The sequence below is a fragment of the Dipodomys spectabilis genome, unplaced genomic scaffold (assembly GCF_019054845.1).
Source record: "Dipodomys spectabilis isolate Male_0828 unplaced genomic scaffold, ASM1905484v1 ptg000096l, whole genome shotgun sequence".
NCBI lineage: Eukaryota > Metazoa > Chordata > Mammalia > Rodentia > Heteromyidae > Dipodomys > Dipodomys spectabilis.
Window position 1 is genome coordinate 4548589 of NW_024870773.1, and position 24933 is coordinate 4573521.

At 42.4% G+C, this 24933-nt stretch overlaps 1 protein-coding gene and 1 pseudogene across 1 annotated transcript; one reads left to right on the plus strand and one right to left on the minus strand.

Moving 5' to 3' along the window:
* Positions 1-1490: 1490 nt before the first annotated feature.
* LOC122113225 lies at positions 1491-3333 on the minus strand (annotated as a pseudogene).
* A 2479-nt stretch (positions 3334-5812) lies between these two features.
* On the plus strand, positions 5813-23709 carry LOC122113304 (lysozyme-like protein 1). Its single transcript, XM_042686301.1, has 4 exons — positions 5813-5969; positions 6507-6665; positions 22632-22710; positions 23622-23709. Exons 1-4 carry the CDS (start codon positions 5831-5833, stop codon positions 23689-23691), a joined length of 447 nt encoding a protein of 148 aa, XP_042542235.1. The 5' UTR covers positions 5813-5830; the 3' UTR covers positions 23692-23709.
* The last annotated feature ends 1224 nt before the right edge of the window (positions 23710-24933 follow it).

Genomic DNA, 24933 nt, shown 5'->3' on the forward strand with positions numbered 1-24933 from the left:
TTTTCAATTCTGCAAAACATTTTAAAAATACTACAGAGGGAGATTTGAATTCAAAAATACAAGAGCCATATACAGGAACAACATGTACTGGACCAAGAAACGAAAAGGGATACCATTGCATTCCAGAGAACACAGTGGGACACCATTTACATGTCATTTATAAAAGAGCAAGTCTACAAAAGAGTGCAATACCAAAGTACAAATGCAAGGCCTAGTGTCATGTCGCATTAACAGGAGACCAGTACCTGGGGGCCATGGCTGTCAGGAGATGGAGGATGTCTGGCTTTGTCTGCAAGGCCACTGGCTGTGCGGTACTGCCCACCTCGGCTTGCCAAACAGCCTTCACGGGCAGAGAGGTGATGGGCTGTGCAGATCACATATAACCATCTGGAGGAAATCATCTCAACCAGAAAAAAAAAAAACAGGAGTTTAAGATGATTAGCATAAAGATGGGTCCACTGGAGGTGGTGGTACAAAATGGCCCCGGGAATGGCACAGCATCTCCTAGGCCCACTTGCCCATTTGAAGGCCTGTTCTAGGTTCCTGGCAAGGCAAGGAGACCCATGTGTCAACCTGCCCTCAGCTCTGGCCCTGGCCAGTCCAGGGCAGATACACCAAGGCTTGTCTGAATACTCCCCGGGGTTTCCTGTGCTTGTGGTTTTCCCAACATACCCTGATGACCCCTACAGAAACGTGAGACTGAGGGCTACCAGCTCCAGGTGCTGCCCCTAATGGCAAGAGTACCAGTGCCAGCATCCTGGCCTCCTTTGTGCTGTGTTCTGCACAGTTTGGGGCACTGCAGGAATCCACTTTATCTTGGAGTATGGGAACAGAGAAAATAGGTAAACAATCCAGACCTTTCTGAGCCCCTGGGTGTGTACAAGGAAGGGTCCCTGGTACCCTAGGTAAGCTTGGCCAGCACTCACCAGGCCCTACCAGCTTCAGATTCAAGCTTTCTATCCAGGATTCACAGATGCACCCTGCAGCTGCAGCACCCTGCAGCATACAGTGCCACCTCAAATTTACAGTTTGTTCTTCACAGGAGGAAATAGCCAGTGTAGTGTCCCACACAGAAGAGGGTGGGTGAGTGGGTGCTGGCATTTCTGTGCATACACTTCCCAGGGTGGGACTTCACGGTGGAAGGTGCTAGGCCATCAGCACAGGATGGATGAGTCACCATGCACAAAGCGTGGTGACACATGAAAGCAAAGCCAGAAGAGGAGCTTCAGAAAGGAGCAGGAAAAGACAGTCCTCTTCTGCCCTCCTCAGATGGCCTGAGAGCTCAGTGTGAAGCTCCAGGCAGAGCCTGGTAAGCTCTGCGTGGCAGCCACATCCCAGACATTGGTCTGGAACTCCGCAGCACAACACAGGACCCAGGCAGCCCGGGGAGTAGGGCCAAGGAGAAGTGTAGGACTGTGGGTGCACAGCATAGGTCGTAGCTAGACTCTGTGGGGGCCCTGGCATCGCCTAGATGGAGCCCTGTTCTCCAGTCACCATTGTGGAATGCAGGCAGCTTTGGTTGGCCTGGCCCGTGGCTTCTGCAACTTCTGCATGATGTCACGGATCTCCTTCACGGAGCTGAAGAGGCGGCTGAAGTCCTGCGTGGCTTCTGGGCTGCTCCCTGTGGTTGGTCAGGCCGATCCCAGAGATTGTTCCCCACTTTTATGTGGAGCTTTGGATGGGTGGAATCCACATAGCTCACACAGAATGGGTAGCCGTCCTGGCCAGCCTCCAGAACAGCATTGTGGCTGCCCATCTGTTCTCTGAGTTCCTGAAGATGGCAAGACACAGCGCCTCCTGCTGTCCAGAACCATGCTTCTGGTGATGATGCCAATGGCCCTCGGCCCCAGGAGCTGACATATCTGCCAAGGAGACATGCTGGTTGAAATGAGGGGGATGAAGGTGGAGGAAGACGAGTCCCCTGCCAGGGCTGAGGCAGCTGCTGGCGGGGTACAGGGTACAGGGGCTGACCTGGTGGGAGTTCTGGTGGCTTGATAGCTGACTGTGGCTTTGGCACAGATCGGGGCACAGGCTTTTTGAGGCCCTGTCTTGGCTGGCTGGGTTGAGCAGCCTCACTGTTCACAGCCTCCACAGCTGGACTTGTGGCTCTTGTTTTCATGGTGGTGCCTTCCTGCCCTGCTGCTTTGTGGCTCTGGCTCTGGCTGGTGGGGTGGCAGGGCAGGCAGGAGCTTTGACAGCCTCCCCCCAATCTTGTCTCTCTCCTGGTGTGGTGGGACAGTGCTGTGCCTCTTCACCCAAGATTCCTCTTGGGGTGTCTTGTTGGCCCCCCCCCCCCAGAGTACTTGCCCCTGCTCTGCTGCTTGGGGACACTGGCTCAGAGGCAGCAGGAGTCCTCAAGCCACTGGTCTTCCCAGCCTTGGTTGCAAGGCCAAAGGAGGGTGGGTTGAGACCTGGCAAGGCAGGGGTTTGGGAGTTGGAGAAGGAAGAATGGGTTCATCAGCTGCCTCCTCACCCTTCTTCCCCAGCCTGGGCGGGGACACCACTGTGCCCCTGGCCACCTAGTCACCTCCAGGCTGGCTGGCCCATGTTTGTCCTTGGGCAGAAGGTTCTCAGCCACAGTGAGGCCACCCTGGGGGTAACCATGTTCTTTGAGAGGGAGCAGGAGAGACACACAGCAGGCTTATGGGCTTGGGCTCCCCCTGGCCATTCGAGTGAGAGGTCTTGAGCGTTTCAGTGAGTTCTTTGTGTTCAGCAGCTATCCTGGAGCTCCTGACCTTGGTGAGCAGCTCTGGGGCTTGCTGCAAGGTTCCGGCAGTCCCTGACCCCGGTCTTGTTCCCTTGCTCCTTTTCTACTTCATCTGAGGTACTGGATTCCTAAGACCTAGCAAAGGAGTATGAGTTGGAGGGATTCTGTAGCCAGCATGAGCACATGAGCTCATAGATCTTCTTGGTGCAGCCTTCAGGGTGGTCAATGCCATTGCCTTTCTTCAGCAATTCCTACACCTGGGGTAGGTCAGTTCCATGGTACGTGTCATATGTAGAAATTTCCCAAAACAAGACTCCCATGTCCAAATGTCAGATTTAACACAGAACTTGTCATAGGCCAGGCTTTCAGGGAGCTTTGCTCAGGCTTTAGGGCTCGAAGTCAGAGGCTACTAGCTACTACCATAGGACATCTTCTAGGATGTAGTTGGAGGTCAAGAGCCCTTCTTTGGGCTCACAGCCCACCAGCTTAAAGCAAGTGGCTGATGTTTTGATAGTCAGTTTTATCTTATAATGGTGGAAGGAAAGACTTTCTGAAGGAAAAGTGCAACATGAGAAAGATAATTTATTTTTACTTACCTCCTCTGCCTTTTCCAGTGAATGCTCCATACTTTATACTGCAAACGTAAATCACCTGGATCAGGTCTTTTGTATCTATGGTCTCCAAGAATGAGTCCACAGACTCAGAAAAAGAAATAACATGGGAAAGATTTGTCGAAGAGACAACAAGTAGAGCTTCTGATAGACAGCAGGGGTCCTAGGATGCATTGTGCAAAGGTTGACTGTCTCTAAAAGAAAACTACTTGACTCTCAAGATCATTGGACAGTCCTTGGCCATATCAATCCCCAGATCCAATCAGAGATCCCATGCATTCTGCATGAGCTGTCCATGTGTTATGTGCTGTTTAGCTCCTCTGACTGAGTATCCATTCCAGAGCACCTCTCTGGGGACAGTTCGCTGTTCATGTGCAAGTCTCCTGGGGGAACGCACTGTGATACCTGGGCACCTGCATGTGTGACTACTCAAAACCATGGCAATATGATGTCTGGGGGCCACAAGGGGACTGCTCAAGGTCATGGAGAGGGATGCAGAATCTCTAGAGGAAAAGGCCTTTGTCTGGTTGCCTGGTTAGGCTCTTTATCTGCTCTTAATTTCACCTCTGCCTTCTTACCAAATTTTAACTTCATGATGGTTATTGCTTATGTAGCCTACTGTACTACTAACCTAGAAATACAAGAATGTGATTTTAATTTAATATATACCTGCTTAAGGATACATGCTTCACTTTCCTTGCTGGTAGGATTGGTGACCATTTGGAGGCTGATGTGCTGGAGAGAAGCTCTTACTTGGATGAGAGACCTGATTAAGCTCTGTAGTGAGGGTGGCCATTAAAAGGGGGCAAGAAAAAGAGAAAGGCAGGAAGTCATCATTATCTGCGTCAGAATCTGAGGGTAGCCTAAGTCATAGCCTAAGTCCCAATAAGCAGAATTCTAGAATCTCTAAGCTCTTGGAAACAGAGGAGTTGAGAATCTTCTTTCCCTAAGGTTCTAAAGAAAGGCCCTGAAGTAAGGTTTTACAAGTGCCTTGTAAGAGTAGGAAATGGCTTCAGGGAATGCAGGAAGCTCCCAAGAGCTGCTGATCACAGGCTGAGTAAGTATCAGCAGGGGTTTCCCACAGAATCATCTAGAAACCAGGTGCTAGGGGATACATAGTACCAGGATCTACCTTTGAAATAAGACCAGAATTACTCTCATGAAGCCACTCATCCCAAAGAAGTAGCCATGGCATCCTATGGCTTTAAGGATGTAGACTTTTAAGCTCCAGGGAGCAGAGGTTGGAAACCAACATTACTGAGAAGTTTTGCATCTTAAACCTAGTTTATCTGCCACTCTGTGCTAGAATGATGCTATAGACTAGCATACTTTTCTACAAAGAGCCAGATAACTAATAAACATAGCATATTCCCAAATAGACTGGATAAAGCTAGATTCCAATAAGACTTTACTTTGAAAAAGCAGACCTGATTTGCTGACACTAAAGTGCTACAGTCCATAGTTAGCCCATTAGTGACTTTCTAGTTCCCATTCAATGTTTGGCCTTGTTTGAATATCCAACCCATCCCATTATTCACCTCATAGTTCCATTGGGGAACCTAGGCCCAATAAGAGAAGCCAATAGATTGAGAAGTATGAGGGTTGGCACAGAAAATATTAGGTGATATTCTGTAAAAAATATTTAGTAACACAAGCAGTTACCAGAAGTTACGTTTCTCCACTCACTCTAGCCAAGCTGGATAACCTGGTAAAGATGAAATATTTGGAGAGTAGAGTTTAGTGGAGACCAGTAGCGAGCAAGAGATAGAGCCTTTGGTCTCATTTCCTTCTGAAATAATTCATCAAGATCTTCTTATTGTCTCCCTCTCTCTTATTCCAGCCAACATTTTCCTCTTGTTCTCAGGTGCCAGACATTTAGGAGGCCCCCTGAGTCAGTAGTGTGGGTGTCCCCAAAACATTACACTTGCAATATAAAACAAATGGGTACTTGATATTTCTTCAGTAAAACTCAAAGAACAAATCTTGAGGTTGTCTGTATCATTCCATGTCTGTGCCATCTGCAGTGGGAAATCCAGTTCTGGGTAGATAAGGAACGCTTTACTCTCTGTATTTTCTTTTTCTGTATGTAAATATAAGTACACATATGAATGTAGAGTTCAGCAAATAAATGAATGAGAATAGAGACTCAAAATGGAAATCTAGGAATGCACCTGTGATTTCCACCTGGAAGTCAATGACAGGGGTTAATTTCTTGCTTCCATGATCCCAGGAAGACAGCATTGAATTGAAAATAACATACACTAAGAGAACACTAAGAACCTGCAATTTTATTTCCTTACCATGTACATACTGTCTGAATTTTCTGTCTTTTCTCTCCCATAGAGGTTTAGAATGGTTTAAAGTAACAGAAACAGTCATGCTAGGTTACAAAATCGTCACTCCTGTGATGCTTTTGAAGGCCCTGCTAGCACTGGACATGATCTTAGGTAATCAAGATCATCAAACTGGTCTCCTGATCTTCAACAGGTTCTGCCTCCGAAAGGCCTCAGAAATGAAGGCTGCTGGTGTTGTGGTTCTGATTGTCTGCCTCGCCACAGTCACAAAATCCAAAATCTACACTCGCTGTAAACTGGCAAAAATATTTTCGAGAGCCAAACTGGACAATTACGGAGGCTTTAGCCTTGGAAACTGTGAGATTTCTTCTTCTTCCCTCTTTCCAGTCCTGGTGTCACTTGTGATACAGTGCAGGTCCCACCCTCCCGCCCCCCACTCCCATCTGCTTGTTCCCAACACCTCTCTGCTCCATCCCCACTAGGAATGACTGCTAAGTAATCACACCTTCCCCTCAGCTACTGAGCTCCTGCCCACATGGCCTGCTTCTTCCTGCCGTGTCTGACTACTCATTCCTAAAGTACTGTACTTAGGACACCATTGAGCAAAGAGGCCAAAGGTCCCCAGCCCTATGGCAGTGTGGGGGAAGGCCCTGGCTTCTAGTCTGACGGGGCTCAGCCACTGACCAGATGTGCAACTTCAGATATGGCATCCTGGCCCCTCCATCGTGTGACTTTCATTTGCCTCATGGGGACATGACCTGTGCCCCCACCATGTCTACTGGGAGAAGACAATGCAATTAGGTACTATGTATAAGGCAATTCACCCTTCAGGAGAGGCTTAGTCAGAAGCTATGCATTTCCTTTACTGGTCTTCCTGGCTTCCTCCCCACGCAGGGATCTGCATGGCGTATTATGAGAGCCACTACAACACCACGGCTCAGACTCCCCTGGATGATGGGAGCATTGATTATGGCATTTTCCAGATAAACAGTTTCACGTGGTGCAGAGATGCAAAGCTTCAGGAGATGAACCACTGTCATGTCGCGTGCCCAGGTAAAGGACTTATTTTGTTGTTGTTGTTTAGTTGCTTGGTTGGTTTTTATTTGTCAGTAGGCGTACTAGGGAATAAACACAGACCCTTTACCACTTTTTCACCTGGCTTGTTCTTTGAAGTAGTGTCTTACTAATTTTTTTTTACTCTTGCTAACCTCAAACTATGATTTTACTGATTTCTCCTTCCCAAATTGCTGGGAATACACAACCACATCTGACTCACATAGTACAGTTCTGATTTTCTAAAAAAGACTTTTGAGGATTAAAAATAAGAAAGCTAAGCACTCATAATCCACTCTTGTCTGGTTGGTTGTTGGGTTTTTATTGTTGTTGTTGTTGTTGTTTGTCAGTCGTGGGGCTTCAACTTAGGGCCTGGGTGCTGTTCCTAAGCTCTCTTAATCAAGGCTAACATTCTATCACCTTGAGCCACAGCTCTCCTTCTAGCATTTTGATAATTAATGAGCGTCCAATGGACTTTCCTGCCTCCGCTGGCTTTAAACTGTGATCCTCAGATCTCAGCCTCTTGAGTACCTAGGATTACAGACACGAGCCATCAACACCTGTTACCTACATTTTTTAATGAGAAGAAGTAAAAACTCTTCAACTCCTACCATGCAAGAAAGACATATGCACAACACAGCATAATAAACTGTATCAGACATGAGTTTTCCTTTACAAAGCCACTCCATATGAGAAAAAAGAATATGTATTAGTACAGAATTAAAAATGATCATAAACATGCATAGATCAATGGCTGTGGGCTTTAGAGGAAAGTTATATTAAGAACCTTCCTTCTGGAAGTTCTATAAGCACATGATATTTGACCAAGAACGTGGCTAAAAGACAAGAGTTGGGTGTTCATAAATTTGGTAAGAATCAGTGTCACAAAATGGTTTGTGGAAAGTTTGGGGAGGCAGGAAATAAACTGGGTTGTAATTTATCTTTGCTTGAATGTGTGGATGATAGAAAATATGTTCACTTATCTAGTGAATTATATTTTCTCCTATATTTATACAGAATAATTATGAGGCAGATTTCCCAACAAGTAATGATTATCCCTTCATTTGGAATATTATCTTGTTGGGCCAAAATCTACCTCCTCATGGTTTTCTTCTTCTAATCCTTATTTTTCTTTCTGGACTTATTTCAAACAAATTAGCTCCATCTTCTACATGAAAGCTGATTATCTGATAGTAAATGACTCATCTCTAGTTTATTCTATGCTAAAACATTCAGTATCTTCACTTTCCTAGTAGACTGACTTTTCTGCCCTTCCTGATCTTCGTCCCACTAACATCCCCTAAGAACTTCCCAGTGGGAACCTCTACTTAAATAGGATTATGAGGGGCTGGGAACGTGGCTCAGTGGTAGAGTGCTTGCCTTGCATGCAAGAGGCCCTCGGTTCAATTCCTCAGCACCACATAAACAAAAAGAAAAAAGCTGGAAGTAGCGTTGTGGCTCAAGTGGTAGAGCACTAGCCTTGAGCTGAAGAGCTGAGGGACAGCGTCCAAGCCCAGAGTTCAGACTCCACAACCAGACCCCCCCCCAAAAAAAAATAGGATTATGAGACACAAGCATTTACTTGTATGAGGGGCTGAATGATCATACCCCTGGATGTTTAGTTTATCATCTCATCCCTGAAACTAATGAATGTGCAACCATTCGTGGCAGAAAGATCTTTGAAAAATGTGACTATGTGACTATGATGAACTTGAGTAGGGAAGACTATCTTGGACAATATGGGTGGAACAATCTAATCACATCAAGCTGGAGAAAGAGAATTTTGCATAGCTGTGATCAGAGGGTTCAATGACAGAGGAGAGATAGGAAGGATTAAGAGAATCAGCCCATCATTGACGGCTTTGAATATGGAAGAAGGGGACCAAGAGCCAAGGAGTATAGGTCATCTACAGAAGCTGGGAATGTCTCTATCAGACTTCAAGCAAGCAAATAGGGATCTCAGTCCTACAACCACAATGAACCATACTGCCACGATCAAACAGACCTCAAAATGGACACTCATAGAGGTTTTTTAAGTTAAAATAGACTTGCCCAAACCTGATCTTCACCCAGTGAATAAGTCATGCTTCCAACCTACAAAACTGTAAGAAAAGTTTGGGCTGTTCCTGCCACTAAATTTGTAGTATTTGTTCTGGCAGGAATATAAAGCAAATATACCTCTCCCCTAACTTGATGTCTACCATACTGGTCAGCTTTCCATCACAACCACGAAATGCCTAACAAAGGCTACTTATGAACTAAAAGAGGTACATTTTGGCTCACAGTTCTAGAGTTTGAAATCCAAGGTCATGTGGACACTTTGGTTTGGGGCTCTGGGAAGGGTGGCACATCATAATGGAAGCCTGAGTTAAAATGACCTGTGACATCTTAAATCAAAAAGTATGGGAGGAATGAGGAGTGGTGTGTCAGAGTCCCACAATTCCTTTCTAGGGTATACCTTCAAAGACTTGCCCAAAGTCCACCTTCTTTTGGGTATACAGTATTCCCAGTACTATCATCCTAGGACTAGTCATTTACATATGGACCTATGAAGGCCACTCATCCAAACCATAGTAACTACTAAATTAACGCCAAAGGAGTTTAAGAATAAATAATAGAAAAGTTCAGAATCCTCAAAGACAAGACAAGAAGAGGTAAGATGACCCCAGCTTTTTACAAGTCTCATTAAGGAGAAGTTAAATCATCAAATAACCCTCCTTGACAATGCTCATCTATTGCCTCTTTCTCCTCAACCCAGAAAGAATATGGCCCTGTGTCATCTACACAAGTAAAGTAGAAAATCCCCCACTAAGAGGCCATCACAGGTCAAGTGCCAGTGGCTCATGCCTGTAATCCTAGCTACTCAGGAGGCTAAGATCTGAGGATTGCAGTTCGAAGCCAGCCCAAGCAACAAAATCTGTGAGATGCTCATCTCCAGTCAACCCCCAGAAGTAGAGTTGCAGCTCAAGTGGTAGAGCACTAGCCTCAAACACAAAAGTTTAGGAACAGTGCCCATGCCCAGAGTTCAAGCCCCAGGACTTGGGAAGGGGGGATCCCCAACAGGCTTTAAGAGCCTCAGACTGAAGACATGAGATAATTGAGTTCATTTCCATAATCCCAGGAACCTTATATCAACTCACACTCTAGAACGATGCCCACCCTGATAAATTGTCCAGGAGGAAAGATTTTCCCATGGGAAACTATGCTAAATGAAAAGACAGTAACGATTCTGAGTGGGCACCCTCCTCTCCCATGAGTAAGACTAGTCAAAGTTCTCAGCTGTAAGATCCTCAGTTGAAACATCTCCAATTCATGCACAGAACTTCCATCAGCCTTCTGCTATCTCTGTTCAACAGGTGTGTGTAGCCCCGGATCATTCAGAGGAAGCTCACCAGATTAAACTTGTTGGAAGCAGAGATTATGCAAGGGAAATAAAAATAATATAAAAAGAACATCTATTGATATCTTTATTAGCGTTAAGACAGGATGTATTGATAAAGCAAGAATGAGATGCTTTAACAAAACTTCAGGAAACAGATAAGAAATGTACGCATTATCCTGCCCATGTAATTGTAACCCCTCTGTACAGTATGTTCACAAAATAAAATAAAATAAAATAAAATGAAAAAAAAAAGAAATACTAACCTTTACCTTGCTCATGTAATTGTAACCCCTCCGTATGGTATTTTCACAATAAAAAAAAAAGAAATAGAAATACAAAAAAAAAAAAAAAACCAAATGTACTCATTATTTATGTAACTTTAACCTCCCTACTAATCACCTTTTCAATAAAAATGAAATATAATTGATAAAATTCAAATTAAAAAAAAAAACTCCAGGGAACAAAATAAGGAGCCTGACAGCTTAAAAATAATAGCAGACTTGAAAACTCTGAAGATTAATCAGAAATTGAAGAATCTCTAAAATCCAAATGAAAGAGATAGATGATAAAGAAGATAAAGAAGAAAATTAATAAAAACCAAAACAACTAACATTTAGGTGAGAGAGAAATATGAAAACTTAAAAAAAAAACTACATTTGTAGGTACATACACATGTGTGTGGCACACATGTACACAGAAACACATGACACATGCGCACCAGTGACTAAGGGACCTGAGGTTCTAATTTGTGGGAACCACCATGTGACTAGAACAGTGGGTAAATATGAACCACATTAAGGCACATCATCATAAAGCCTGGAGAAGTGAAATGCACTACAGGTGTCTATTAGAGAAAACAGCATGTACATAGACCCTACAAATTTTTATGCATCAGTATAACATCAAATTTCTCAGCTGCAACCCTGCAAGGCAAAAAAATGGAGCAATATATTCAAAATTCTGAGGGACTATACGTTCATAAAAATATTACACAGAAAAAAGAAAATCAGAGGGAAAAATAGTTTTAAGATAAAATTCTGTATCAGCCAAATCATCAGCACATTATAAGCATATCAGTATATTTTTATGATAATTTGATTTGGTGGGTGGATTTTTTGTTTGTTTGTTTGTTTGTTTGTTTTGCTGGTCCTAGGGCTTGAATTCTGGGCCTGGGCTCTGACCCTGAATGTCTTTTGCTCAAGGCAAGCATTTCATCACTGAAACCACAGCTCTACTGTCATCTTTTTTGAGCAATTTATTGGTGTAAAGAATCTCATGGAGTTTCCTGCTTCAAACCACGATCCTCAGATCTCAGCCTCTTAAGCAGGCAGGATTACAGGCATGAGCCACCAGTGTCCTGCTAAATAAATTGTTTTTTTTTAATTACTTTATTGTATAGTATCCTAACTGGAAAACATGGCAAACTTATGCTGGGTAATTTGAGGAGAAGTTTAGCCATGGCACACCCTTGGCACATAGGAAATGGAAAGAGAGTTGCCTGGTAGGAGATGTAATCTCCCTTCATGGGGCAGAGTTTATGCTGAGTGACCTCACTTAAAGAAAAATGCTGGAGGAATGTAATTCCAACCTTCCCACCTTTCTCCTTCCTTCCCTCAACATGCTTCAGAAAGATACAAAGAATCCACAGAGACAAAGAAAGATACCTAGCACAGCTCTCATGCATCCTTTCTCAGCAAACTATTACAAATGTGCTTTACCAAAAACATAAGCAAGAAAAAAAGCAAGCCTAAAACCAGAGACTGAGGAATTCAGCAAAGGAGAGAGGCAAAGGGAATATTCAATATGAAGAATGATCCCAGGCTGACTCTACATTATTAATTTTGAGTTACACCACATGTGGTTAGAAAACAGAGTATGGTTTCAGTCCCTTTCAACTTTTTGGGATCTTATTGTATAGCACAGAATATTCCTCCATGATAAATGTGAATTTAAAGAAAACATTTATTCTATTGTTGTAGGGTGGATAAGCTATAGATATATAATGCCATATTGTTTTAGTTTTTCTGTATAACAATAAGAAATTTTAAGCATTGAAAATTGCAACTATCATTCTAGGGATTTTTTTCTATCATGTGATTTTTGAAGCTCTATTACTAGGTGCATACTTGTTGATGATTCTAGTCTTCTCAATGAATTGGCCTTTTATCACTAGAGTCAATGTCTCTCCTTAACTCTGGTGTCTTTCCTTATCCAGAGATATACTTTGTCTAATAGAAATAGAACCACTACAGCTTTCTTCTCAGAAGAATTTGTCTGGTTTACCTTTTTGCTTTTGGGGGAGGGAGGAGCTGGTCTACTGTTTTTACTTTTAACATATCTATGTCTTTGTATTTTAAGTAAGTTTTATATCTCTTCTGGCAATCATTGCTTTTCAATAAGTGATTAGACCATAGATTTAGGGAGGCCGGCAGTAAACAGTTTAGAATTTTTAAGCCATATGGTTTCTGTTGATTTCTCAACCATGATACTCTCTGAAAACTACCATAGAAAATATATAAGTGAATAGACCTGGGTGTTTTCCAAATATATAAGTGAATAGACCTGGGTGTTTTCCAATACAGCTTTATTTATTTATTTATTTAGTTAGTTAGTTAGTTATTTTTTGGGTCCGGTCCTGGGGCCTGAACTCTGGGCCTGGGCGCTGTCCCTCAGCTCTTCAGCTCAAGGCTAGCACCCTACCACTTGATCCACAGCACCACTTGCAGCTTTTTTCTTTTTGCTTATGTGGTGCTGAGGAATCGAACCCAGGGCCTCGAGCATGCAAGGCAAGTGCTCTACCACTGAGTCACCTTCCCAGCCCCAGCTTTATTTAATTTTTAAAAAATAACAGGAAGATGCCTTATGGGCCATAGTTTTAATTTGTTGGCCCTTGCTTTAGACCATTTATGTTTAATGTGATTATCATATTAATTTTAATCCCATCTTGCTATTTGCTTTCTAATTGTACCTTGTTCCACTTTCCCTTCCAGTCTTTGATAAATTAAGCTTTTTTGTGTATGTATGGGGTCCTGAGGCTTGAAATTAGGGCCTGGAGAAGAGCCAGGAGACATCACACAAACATGGAGACATGTGGCATGGTGTAATGGTGCCTGAGCTGGTCTAGCCCTAATTAGGGTCAGGTCAATGGGCAGGGTTACAGGAACTTAAGAGTTCATGATCCAAAACTGGCAGGTCTAGTATCCTATTGCCCAAGTCCCTACCCCTGCCTCTAGGAATTCAGGCACACCGTCAACTAGGAGGTGGGACTTATCTGCTTCCACTGTGATGACAAGATCATACCAGTTAAACCAACACCCTATCATCCACCATGTGGCCAAGATGGCACCACATTCCTCACTGGTTTTATGCATAGAAATCAAATCACCGATTTCTCAATGAGAGAGCTGATCTGATCTGGTTTGTTGGTATTTCTGCTTTTCCTTTCCTTTCCGGCTCTCATGGCTGTGTTTCTTTTTTTGTGTGTGTGTGTGAAAATACTGTACAGAGGGGTTACAATTACATGGGCAAGATAATGAATACATTTCTGATCAAGCATTGTAGCCTCCTCCTTTGTTTACCCTTCCCATCCCTTCCCAGCCTCCTCCCTCCTGCCCACCTAATCCTCCCCACCCCACCCCCCCACCAAAGTTGTAAAGTTCATTTTCGACATAACGACTTGTACTTCTCGTTGCAACGGGTCCACCTGTATCCTTATTTAAACGACTTGTTTTTCCCCTTCCCCTTCACAAATTATACCGACATCAAATACAGAGAAAGCAGGGGTTATACTGTGGGGGCGGGACATACAAAGCAACAAAGAAATAATCTTATAAATGCATTAGAAACAATCACATGAATGAAAAAAAACATTTGAATACATATCTTAGTGTTCATTTCCCTAATATCACCTTATCTGACCTTTTCTGCTTGACTCAGACATATACTAGATACTGCAAATAAGGGAAACCATGGGACCTATGTTTCTTTGGGCTTGGCTTACTTCACATAATTTTTTCTAAGTCTTTTCATGGCTGTGTTTCTGACAGTATTATGTGCATTAATGATGCTGCAGGTCTTTGAGCCAAGAGTCCACCTCCATTTGCTGGCCTTTTAATAAAGACCAATTTGAGCTCTCAAAAGAAAAAAGGGAAGAAAGGAAGGAAGGAAGGAAGGAAGGAAGGAAGGAAGGAAGGAAGGAAGGAAGGAAGGAAGGAAGGAAGGAAGGAAGGAAGGAAGGAAGGAAGGGAGTGGGTGCTGTCGCTGAGCTTTCATGCTCAAAGCAGCCACTTGAGTCAGAGATACTTTTCCTGCTTTTTTGATAGTTAATTGGAGATAAGAGTATCACAGGCTTTCCTGCCCAGGCTGGCTTTGAACCTCAGTGCTCAGATCTCAGTCTTCTGAGTAGCTAGGATTGGAGGTATGAGCCCCTGGAGCCTGACAAACAGTTTTTAAAAACTTTTTCTCTTATTTCTTCTTTTGGCTTGTTAACATAATTGTTTTGTTGTACTTACTCTGGGGTTTCCAGTAGGCTCAATCCACATTTTATCTTCACTTCTTTGTTCTAGATAGCCATGAATTTTACCTCTCTGTGTCATATACCTCATTTTTATTGTTTTTGCTTCTGACAGTTGTCTTTATACTTTATCAAAAGGTGAAAAGTTTCATTATATGCATCATTATCATTGCTATCTCCCCACTCTTCATTTCTTTGGCGCGGAGTCTTTGAACAAGGAGTTAAATAATACAATTTCCTTTTTTCTCGTCTAAACAAGGTCCTTTAACTGTTTTTCTTTATTCATTGACCTCAAGGTCTACTAGTAAGCATCCTCCAAGCTGTTCTTCAAATATGTCACTAGTCTCTATTTCATTTTGAGGGATTTTTACATATATATGCAAATATGTATACTTATATGGTAGAATATAAATACAGATAGAAATATTTTCTTTCTCAAAAATGAAATGAAAGTTCACATATATATATATATATATATATATATATATATATATATATATATATATATGCCTGTAATTCTAGGCTAAAAATATTTTAACCAATTTTTCTTCAAATATTTTTATTTCCTCCTTCTAGTATTCTAAGGACACACATTAGATGGTTGATATTTTCTGATAGATTATTGAGGCTTTGTTGAGCCTATTTCCCTCTTTTCTGTGTTTCAATTTGTGTAGTTTCAGTTCTTTATTTTCAAGTAGCATTTGGATTTTTTTTTTGTCCATTGTGGGTCTTGAACTCTGGGCCTGGATACTGTCCTTGAGTTCTTCAGCTCAAGGCAAGCACTCTACCATAGCACCACTTCCAGTTTTCTGGTAGTTAATTGGAGATAAGAGTCTCACGGACTTTCCTGTCCAGGCTGGCTTTGAATTGTGATCCTCAGATCTCAGCCTCCTGAGTAGCTGGGATTACAGATGTGAGGCACCAGCACCCCACAGTATTTGTAAATTTTTAAGTGCCTAATCTATTAAACTCACTAAATGGAGATTTTTTTAAATGTATTTTTGTGTGCCAGTCCTGGGGTGTGGGTGCTTTGTTGCTCAAACCTACCACTTTATCATTTGAGCCACATCTTCACTTCTGGCTTTTTTGGTGGTTAACTGGAAATAAGAGTAGCTTAGACTTTCCTGCCTAGGCTGGCTTTGAACTGCAATCATTGGATCTCAGCCTGCTAAGTAGCTAGGATTAATAGCATGAACCACCACCAACTCTCAGCAAATGGATATTCATTGTGGAGATCATATTTTTATTCCCTGCTTGGTAATTATCAGTACCATTTAAATTTTCTTATCACTGATTCAATCCTTTCTTCATCTTTCCATTAAGTGATTGGTCTCTTGATTAGGGATCATATTTTTATGCTTCTGCTTTCATGTAATAATTTTTTTAATACAAAGAACTGAACTCATGGTCTTATACTTGCTAGGCAGATGCTCTCTCACTGGAGCTATGCCTCCAGCCCCTTTTTGCATTGATTGTTCTCTAGGCCTGGGTTCACTTTATTATGACAGACAGAGCCTTAGCTGCAATCCTCCCACTTGTACTTCCCTACATTGCTGAAGTGAATGTACAGCATCCAGCCATTGCGTTTCCTCTGTAGTTGAAGTAACAGGTGCACTAACTGCCATGACTGGCCACTGGTTGGAATGGAGTCTTGAGCCCACAATCCCTTTGTCTCTTCCTTCCAAGTAATTAGAATTGCAGGCTTAAGATACCCTTCCCAGCTCACATGTGCTAATTTTTCTGTTGGTGACTAAGCATAATGTGCAGAACATGATGTGAATTTGCATTATAAGACACACAACAGACCATTGCTTTAAGAAGTACTGACTAGACACTATTGGAAATGAACTATACAACTTTGGAGGAGGGGGAAATGTGAGAGAGAATGAGGGAAGAGGTGACACTGTTCAAAAAGAAATGTACTCAGCCAGGCACTGGTGGCTCATGCCTGTAATCCCAGCTACTCAAGAGGCTGAGATCTGAGGATTGCAGTTCAAAGCCAGCCAGGACAGGAAAGTCCATGAAACTCTTATCTACAATAAACCACCAGAAAATCGGAAGTGGCGCTGTAGCTCAAGTGGTAGAGTGCTCGCCTTGAACTGAAGAGCTGAAGGACAGTGCTCAGGCCCAGAGTTCAAGCCCCATGACTGACAAAAAAAAAAAAAAGAAATGTACTCATTACCTGACTTACGTAACTGTGACCCCTCTGTACACCACCTTTACAATAAAATTTAAATTTAAAAAAAGTATGAGGCAGAGAAAAAGAAGTGTTGAATTTTGGGGTAGGTGGTAAGGCATTGAGTTTATTAAGATCAGCTTGTCATGTTTGAAAGCTTGCTCTTAAACTTTGTGAGGGAGATTGTAGTCTTTATGGTAGTTTGGTCCGACGACCAAAAGTTGTCTGTTTTGAACATCCTATGATCTTCATAAGGTCTCTTCCCTCTGGCAAATTAGAAATCAAATGTTTTCAGCCATACACAAGAGCTTTGTGCAATTTTCCAGTTCCCTTGCAATTGTTCTTGTCTGGTTCATGGATGCTTATTCTCTGCACACACAGTTTAGCTTTCAGCCAAATACTCCTTGCAACCCCTGTGTAGGTCTCTGGTGGCCATCCCCTGGTTGGCTCCTGCTTCTCAAGTATTCTTCCAGTCATTCCAGCTGCTGTGATCTCTGGCGCCTATCTCTACTAGGTTGTTACCCCTTCCTGGATTCAACCTCCCCTATGTCTTGTGAACATAAAGTCTTGGTGCTCAGGGCTCTGGCTCATCTGCTTTCTCTCGCTGAAAGATTATGATTCTGTACTGCCAGGTGTTAAATGTCTGAAAACAACCTCTTTTTTTCATAGATTTTATTTTCTGTTTGCTTGCAGTGAAAAGGAAAAAATCTACTTCTTCATCATGTCCATGCTTGAGTTTATATGCAGTCTACTAATATTGTTCACTAGATTCCATTTACAGAAGTCTGGGGAAAATGTAGATCTGCAAGATAATCTTGCTCCTAGGAAATTAAAGTATTAAATGGCTCATGGTCAGAAGAGAAAGAGCATTCACATGTGTTTTCACATCATAGGGGTATGGGGACCTGTAGGTTCAGGGGTACAGTATTGGCATAGTGTGTCCCCAAACCTGAATTTGATCTCCAGCACTGGAAAAATGCAGGGAGGGGAGAGAGAAAGAGAGAAGGTAGAACAGAAGGAAAGGGAAGAGGAAGAGAGGAAAGAAAGGTACAGAAAAGCAGGTAGGCATGCAGGAAGAAAGGGAGGGGAGGAGGGAGGAAAGGAAGAAAAAACTTTTTAGAGACAGCTTTAGCATAGCAAAGAGAATATTGATTTCATATCCCAATCAGCATCAGGTCAACCTCCCACCAGACCCACTTTAAGAACCTCATTTTGTCCCATGTGTCATAGAACTAAGTACAGTTGTCATGGGAGTCAAGAAGCAAGTGGGCCTGGGTATGTTCACAAAGGTATGACATTGCATTTGTCCATTATATACACATACCAACTGTACATTTCTGAAATCCTACACTCTCCTCTTTCCAAACAGTAGTCCTAAAATTTCTGTCTCCCTTCCTCAAACTAGACTTTTTCTAAACGTGTTTGCTGTAGTTTAAATGTGCCTCTCAATGATTTATGTGTTGGAAACTCAATCCCTAAATTCAAGGTGATAGTATTTGGAGATGGGACTTTTAGAAAGCCACTAGCCTAGATGAGGAGCCTACGGTGGCCTTAATGACCTGATAGGAAGGGGAGATGACCTGTGCAACACACTGCTTGTCTTACCTTGTGAGGTCCTGTGCTATCTTGTTGCACAGAAGGAAGGCCTCTACAAGGTACCCAGCAGATACCAGCTCCATGCTTTTGGAGGTCCCAATCAAATCAACATCTATGCTTCTGTTATATAGGAATTCAGTCATGAGATAAAGAGAAGCCACAATTTGAGAGGTAGAAAGCTGGAGACTGTGAGCAGATCCATCTCCCAAACACTTGCAGCCTCGCATACACTTACTATTAGGAAACTGAGCCACGAGGATATTCGAATACAGAAAGAGCAGAAAACAATCCCAACAAAGCAGATCAATTCTAATGGAGAGTTGAAGAAGGGTGCTATGGTTACTTGAGGAGAGTCAGGAGACAGGAGGCATGGCATAATGGCCGCCAGGGTGGAGGGCCCTAAAGAGGATCATGGTTGGGAGGGGGGCAGGGTCACAGGGAGCACTGGAGTTCAGAGAGTCTTGTGAATTCATGGTACAGGTCTGGCAGGCCTAAGAACTTCCGTACAGAGGGGTTACAATTACATGGGCAAGATAACGAGTACATTTCTTATCAAGCCTCTTCTTTGTTTCCCCTTCTCATACTCTCTCCCTCCCTCCACCTGACCCTCCCCCTCCACTAAAGTCATGAAGTTTGTTTTTTAACATGACTTGTACATCTCATTGTTGCAATGGGTCCACCTGTATCCCTATTTAAACGATTTGTTTTTGTCCTTCCCCTCCACAAATTATACCCACATCAAATACAGTGAAAGCAGGGGTTATACCATGGGGGAGGGACATACAAAGCAACAAAGAAATCATCTTATAAATATGTTAGAAACAATCGCATGAAAGAAAAAAACATTTGAACTTATTAAGTCGCTGCTCCACCAGCATCTAGGAATTCAGGTGCCTATCTCCTGGGGGGCGGGGGGCAGGGAAATAGAACTTCACCTCTGGAGTTGTTGGAAAGACCCTATCATCTATAAAGATGCCAAGATGGCAATGAGGACAAGATGGCATTACTTAGACCCAGTATCCTTATCTCACTTCATAAATTACCTAGTCTCCGGTACTTTGTCTCAGCTACCGAATGTAAGTTAATATCATATATATATATATATATATATATATATATATATGTATATATATATATATACAACATAATTCATACACAGTTTGTAAAATTCCAAATGTAATATCATTCAGCCTTTTCCTCCAATAGCACAGCATCTCTTATTTTAATAAGAAATGACTTATAAGGAAAGAAAGATAACTACTGACTCCTTTGTGTAGTCTAGTTTACTTATATTAATCTTATTGCTCTTCAGCCTCGGGTCTGAGTTGCTATTCAGAGAAGGAAAGTAACATGAATGATGGGCCTGGTTGTCATAATTTGGGAGGATACTAGGGGAGAATTTGAACTAGAATTAACTAGAACTAACATGACTAGAAATGAAGCTCTTTTTGTATCAATCGTTGCTTTTTCTGTTGTTGGCTGGAGGAGAATAAACTATTCCACTGAACAATGCTTTGCTTTCCAGCATAACCCTTTTTCCATTCATGTTTGACTGGACAGAATTGTCTATTTAAAGTAAATTGTCCAGAAACATTACTTGGCACAAATCCTTGTAAAATTGCTATCCTAGCTCATTTCTGCCTCTCTGCTGCCCCTCTGTGGTGAGTTCATTACGGTGACACATGCCCGCACTGCTTCTGGTTCTTTATTTCCTAGTCCCTACTTTCAAATAAACAAACAAATAAATGACCATTTCCTAAGCAAATTCAGTCATATGGAACCAGCACATAGAAAACATACCAGGTAAAGGGTACTAACAAAGCTGAAGGCAGTCAGAAACTTCCTGGGTCTGCATTGCTTGCCCTCCTAAGGATAGGGGGAGGGGGGGGGGCAAACAGGGAAAAGGGGCATCTCCATCCAAGCAGATTCTTTCCCCAGTCCAAGCTTTGCTATGTGTGTGCATACCTGAGATGTACTCCAGTCTTGGAGCATTAAAAAAAATGATCTGCTTCTACAGAGACTTCCGTTGCCCCCTAGAAGTCAAAGTTGTGGTCTGAGCCAGGCTCCCAGTGTGTCTCAGCTAAAGCCAGCCCGTGAAAAGTCCAACTAACTGGAAGTGGAGGTGTGGTTTAAGGGATAGAACTCTAGATTTGAGTAAAAAAAAAAACCCAGGCAAGAATACAAGGCCCTAAATTTCAACCCTAATGCTAGCATAAAACAATAAAAAGAATACATTTTTACCATAAAAACGTAGAAAATATACAGCAAAGATTAAAAAGCATTATTGATCTCACAATTTGAGGTTAATTCTTAAAATACTAGTCAATTTTTATCTGTCTTTTATTTTTTTGATCCAGTGTTCAACAGTAGAACTATCCTCAGTGAAGGAAGCATTCTCCATCTCCATCTAGTACTGTGAGACCCACTGGCCATGCCTGGGTGGAAGGCACCTAAGATATAGTTAGAGCCACTGAGGAACTTGGGCTTTAGTTGTATTTCATGTGACTAAAGTTTATCATGCATTATTATTTTTGAGGGGGGGGTCCGGTTGTGGGGCCTGAACTTTGGGCCTGGGCGCTGTCCCTCAGCTCTTCAGCTCAAGGCTAGCGCTCTACCACTTCAGCTACAGTGCCACTTCCAGCTTTTTTCTTTTTGCTTATGTGGTGCTGAGGAATCGAACCCAGAGCCTCATGCATGCAAGGCAAGCGCTCTACCACCGAGCCACCTTCCCAGCCCCTATTATGCATTATTTTTATCTTTCCAGACTTAACCAAGTATAACCAAGTATAATTAAAAGTCAAACTGTTATAGATTTAAGGTATACAATAAAAAGTATTAGTACAAACAAGTTAATGAACATATCCAAAGCGTGTGTGTGTGTGTGTGTGTGTGTGTGTGTGTGTGTGTGTGTGTGTGTGTGTGTAGACAACAACACTTCAGGCCTATTCTCCATTTCAGGTACACAATACAGTATTATAGTCAGAATGCTGTATATTTGGAAGTGGTGCTGTAACTCAAGTGGTAGAGCACTAGCCTTGAGCTGAAGAGCTGAGGGACAGCGCTCAGGCCCAGAGTTCAGGCCCCATGACCGACCGAAAAAAAAAAAAAAAAAAAAAAAAGAATGGTGTATATTACATCCCCAGAATTCATTTACCTTGCAATTGGAAGTTTATACCTTTGCATTATCTCCCCATATTCCACATCCCCAGCAGCTGGCAAGCCCCATTCCATTTTCAACTATGCAACAAAGTGATATCAGAATTTTAATCTATTTATTTGCCTTGTTGGTTATGTTTTCTGGGGGGAGGCAAATAGGAAAGAATGATGACAACAATAAATATTTTTGATTGATTGATTTGCTTTGCTTGAAGCAATTGGAAAAAAGTGATAAAGATAGATGCATTCAGTTTTGAATTTAAAGATTTATGCATAAGAACATCTTTGGTAAAATTTTAAAGGGGGGCTGGAGGCCTGGCCCAAGTGGTAGAGTACCTACTGAGCAAGTGTGAGTTCAAATCCCAGTACTCCCCCAAAAGTTTTACTTAAAGAGACAAACTGATTATGTATTTACAATAGAAAAATGTTAAACGTTTACCTAGAAAGAGATCTTGTAAAAAAATTGCATGATACTGCTGTTTTACCTTTCTTCTTCCTCCTCCTCTTCCTCCTCCTGCTCCTCCTCCTCCTGTTCCTCTTCCTCCTCCTCCTCCTCCTTTTCTTCCTCCTCCTTTCCTTCTCCTTCTCTTTATTTCTTCTTCCTTCTTCCTTCTTTCTTCTTCTTGTCGGTCGCAGGGTTTGAATTCAGGACCTGAGTGCTGTGTCTGAGTTCTTCCACTTGAGGCTAGGACTTTACCATTTTAAACCATAACTCCACTTCCTGTTTTTCTGGTAGTTACTTGAAAATAAGAATCTCATGGACTTTCTTGCTGGGGCTGGCATTGAACCATGATCCTAAGATCTCAGACTCCTGAGTATCTAGGATTCCAGGTATGAGCCCCTGGTGCCCAGTAGTATTCTTCCTGAAAACAAGAAAATGTTCCCTCATTGGGTCTTGTCTACATTCTTCCAAACCCTTCAGGACTAAAGTTATTGCTCAGAAATTTCAGACAGTCCAATATAGGGATGGTCCTGGAACCCAAAGGTATCTCATTGGTGAAGAAACTCAAAGAAAATGAGACTATGTTCCCATAGGGGTAAAAAATCAGAGTTCTTCAATTCAGAACTCATGAGAAAGTGAAGTAAGCCTGCTATGAAATCTCTCTGCAAAGCCTAACTTTGCTGCCCTCTCTCTTTCTGTAGCCTTGCTCACTGATGACCTCACAGATGCCATTATTTGTGCCAAGAAAATTGTCAAAGAGACTCAAGGGATGAACTATTGGTAAGAGTCTTTCCCTGGGCAGACTCAGGCTGACTGGCAAAACTTCCATTGTGTCTATTGATCACAGATGTAGAAGATGCTCACATGACCTCATCCGTGGGCAATGTCCACTGACTACATTACCAAAGACAAGGGAGAGGGAGAAGAAGATATGAGAAAAATAGCAGCTTGAGTTTGCTTTAGACCTGGATAACATCTTGAGAAATGGAATGACATTTTGTGGAGGAGAGTAATCAAGAGAGAGCCGGGTGCCGGTGGCTCACACCTGTAATTCTAGCTACTCAGGAGGCTGAGATCTGAGGATTGCCATTTAAAGCCAGCCCAGGCAAGAATGTCCATGAGACTCTAATCTCCTATTCACCACCAGAAAATCAGAAGTGGAGCTGTGGCTCAAGCAGTAGAGCTCTAGCCTTGAGCTGAAGAACTCAGGGACAGGGCCCAGGCCCAGAGTTCAAGCCCCCTGACCGACCAAAAAATAAATAAATACATAAGTAAAAGGGAGAGAGAACCCCCTCTTGGTCTGTTACAAGAAAACTCAGAGTGGATCACAGGCCATTTCTTAACTTAGCCACCCTCTTACCCTCTCAGACTGTATTTCTAGTGAACATAGATAATCAGGCCACCCACTTAGGGATTCTGGATTTTTCAGAGATGTGGGTGGTTTAACTCAATGACCTACTGCTACAAAAGCTATTTGCTTGTTGCTGAGGAAAATAGTGATTAGAAAAAAAAAAAACGAGGAAAGAAATGTCTTAATAAGGTGAAAAAAAATAGAGACCTGGAATCTCAGAAGCAAATAACAGGAAACTCTGCATCATTGGTGATGTTGGCTGCTTGTCTCTGGGTTCCAAGCCTGAGGATATTTGGATTCATGGTTTTTTTCCCTCTGTTCCCCATCCCCCTCTCCTTAGGCAAGGTTGGAAGAAACACTGCGAGGGCAAAGACCTGTCTGAGTGGAAAAAAGGCTGTGAGGTTTCATGACCTGGAACTGGACCAAAGATTCTTGGCATTGACTCTCCTGGATTTATAATAAATGTCAAATTGCTCATGTCATCTTCTCCCTTTTCCTCCCCATATGCCTTCTCAACGTTGCAGAGGGGAACTAGCTATGTTTTAGGGAAATAAATATTGTCATTTAAATGTCTTCTCCCTGACTCGATATCAGTGATGTCATAACTGCATGACGTTAAAACAAGAAATGACGTCTGAAGTATTTGAGCTCTGGAAAGAATAAACTTCCCTCTCTTTATTAGAGGAGTCCTGGTTCTGCATCCTAGAAATGTTCATTCATTCCAAAATAAGACTTGAAGCTGGGTGCTGGTGGCTTGCCCTGTAATCCTAGCTACTCAGAAGGCTGAGATCTGAGGATCATGATTTGAGGCTAGAGGCTACATCTCGACTTAACCAGAAAAAAAAGCCAGAAGTGGGTATGTAACTCAAGTGAGTGTGCCAGCCTAGAGGGAAAATGTTAAGGGATAGTACCCAGGCCCTAAATTCAAGTTTCAGTACTGGCACACACACACACACACACACACACACACACACACACACACACACATGCTGGAAGTCAAGAAGACCATTCAGAAAGGAACTTTAAGTTCAACAGTTTCCCACCTCCCATCCCAGAGCTGTGTTCACTCTCCAGAGGCTGTCCACACAGCTCCAACTTAACCCTAACCAGAATAACCTGCTTCCTCAAGGGACAGTTAGATGAAATTCAGTTCTTACCCCCACATCCAAAGATTTGTCCACATAATTCCAACATACATTTAAATTCAACCTACCAATTTTTTAAAAATAGCTAGACATCCTCATGATAAAACTTTTTCAGCTTAAACCTATAGATTTTTATTAGTTTGGCCAGGAATCTCAGGACCATCTGAAAAGAGGCTGATTGCATGTAGTAGGCATGTAGTAGCAGTCAGAAGACCTCAGAGTCCAAAAAGATATTCCCAGCATGCCTTGGGCTTCACATGGGGATGGCATCCTCTGCTGGTCCACATTGCAGGATTTCTATTACCCAGTTTTTGTCTTCCTGCCTTTGTCTGTTGCCCTTGTACTTCGTTGGTTGAAACTGTTCTAAAAGTGAGTTGTAGTCTCCATTGCTCTCAATAAGATGTGGAGAATACACTAAGCAGATTTGTTGAAGAAATTCTTGTGTCAAATATACTATATCTACCATGAGTGAAGGCCCTTATTGATCTGGCTGATGAATTAACACAG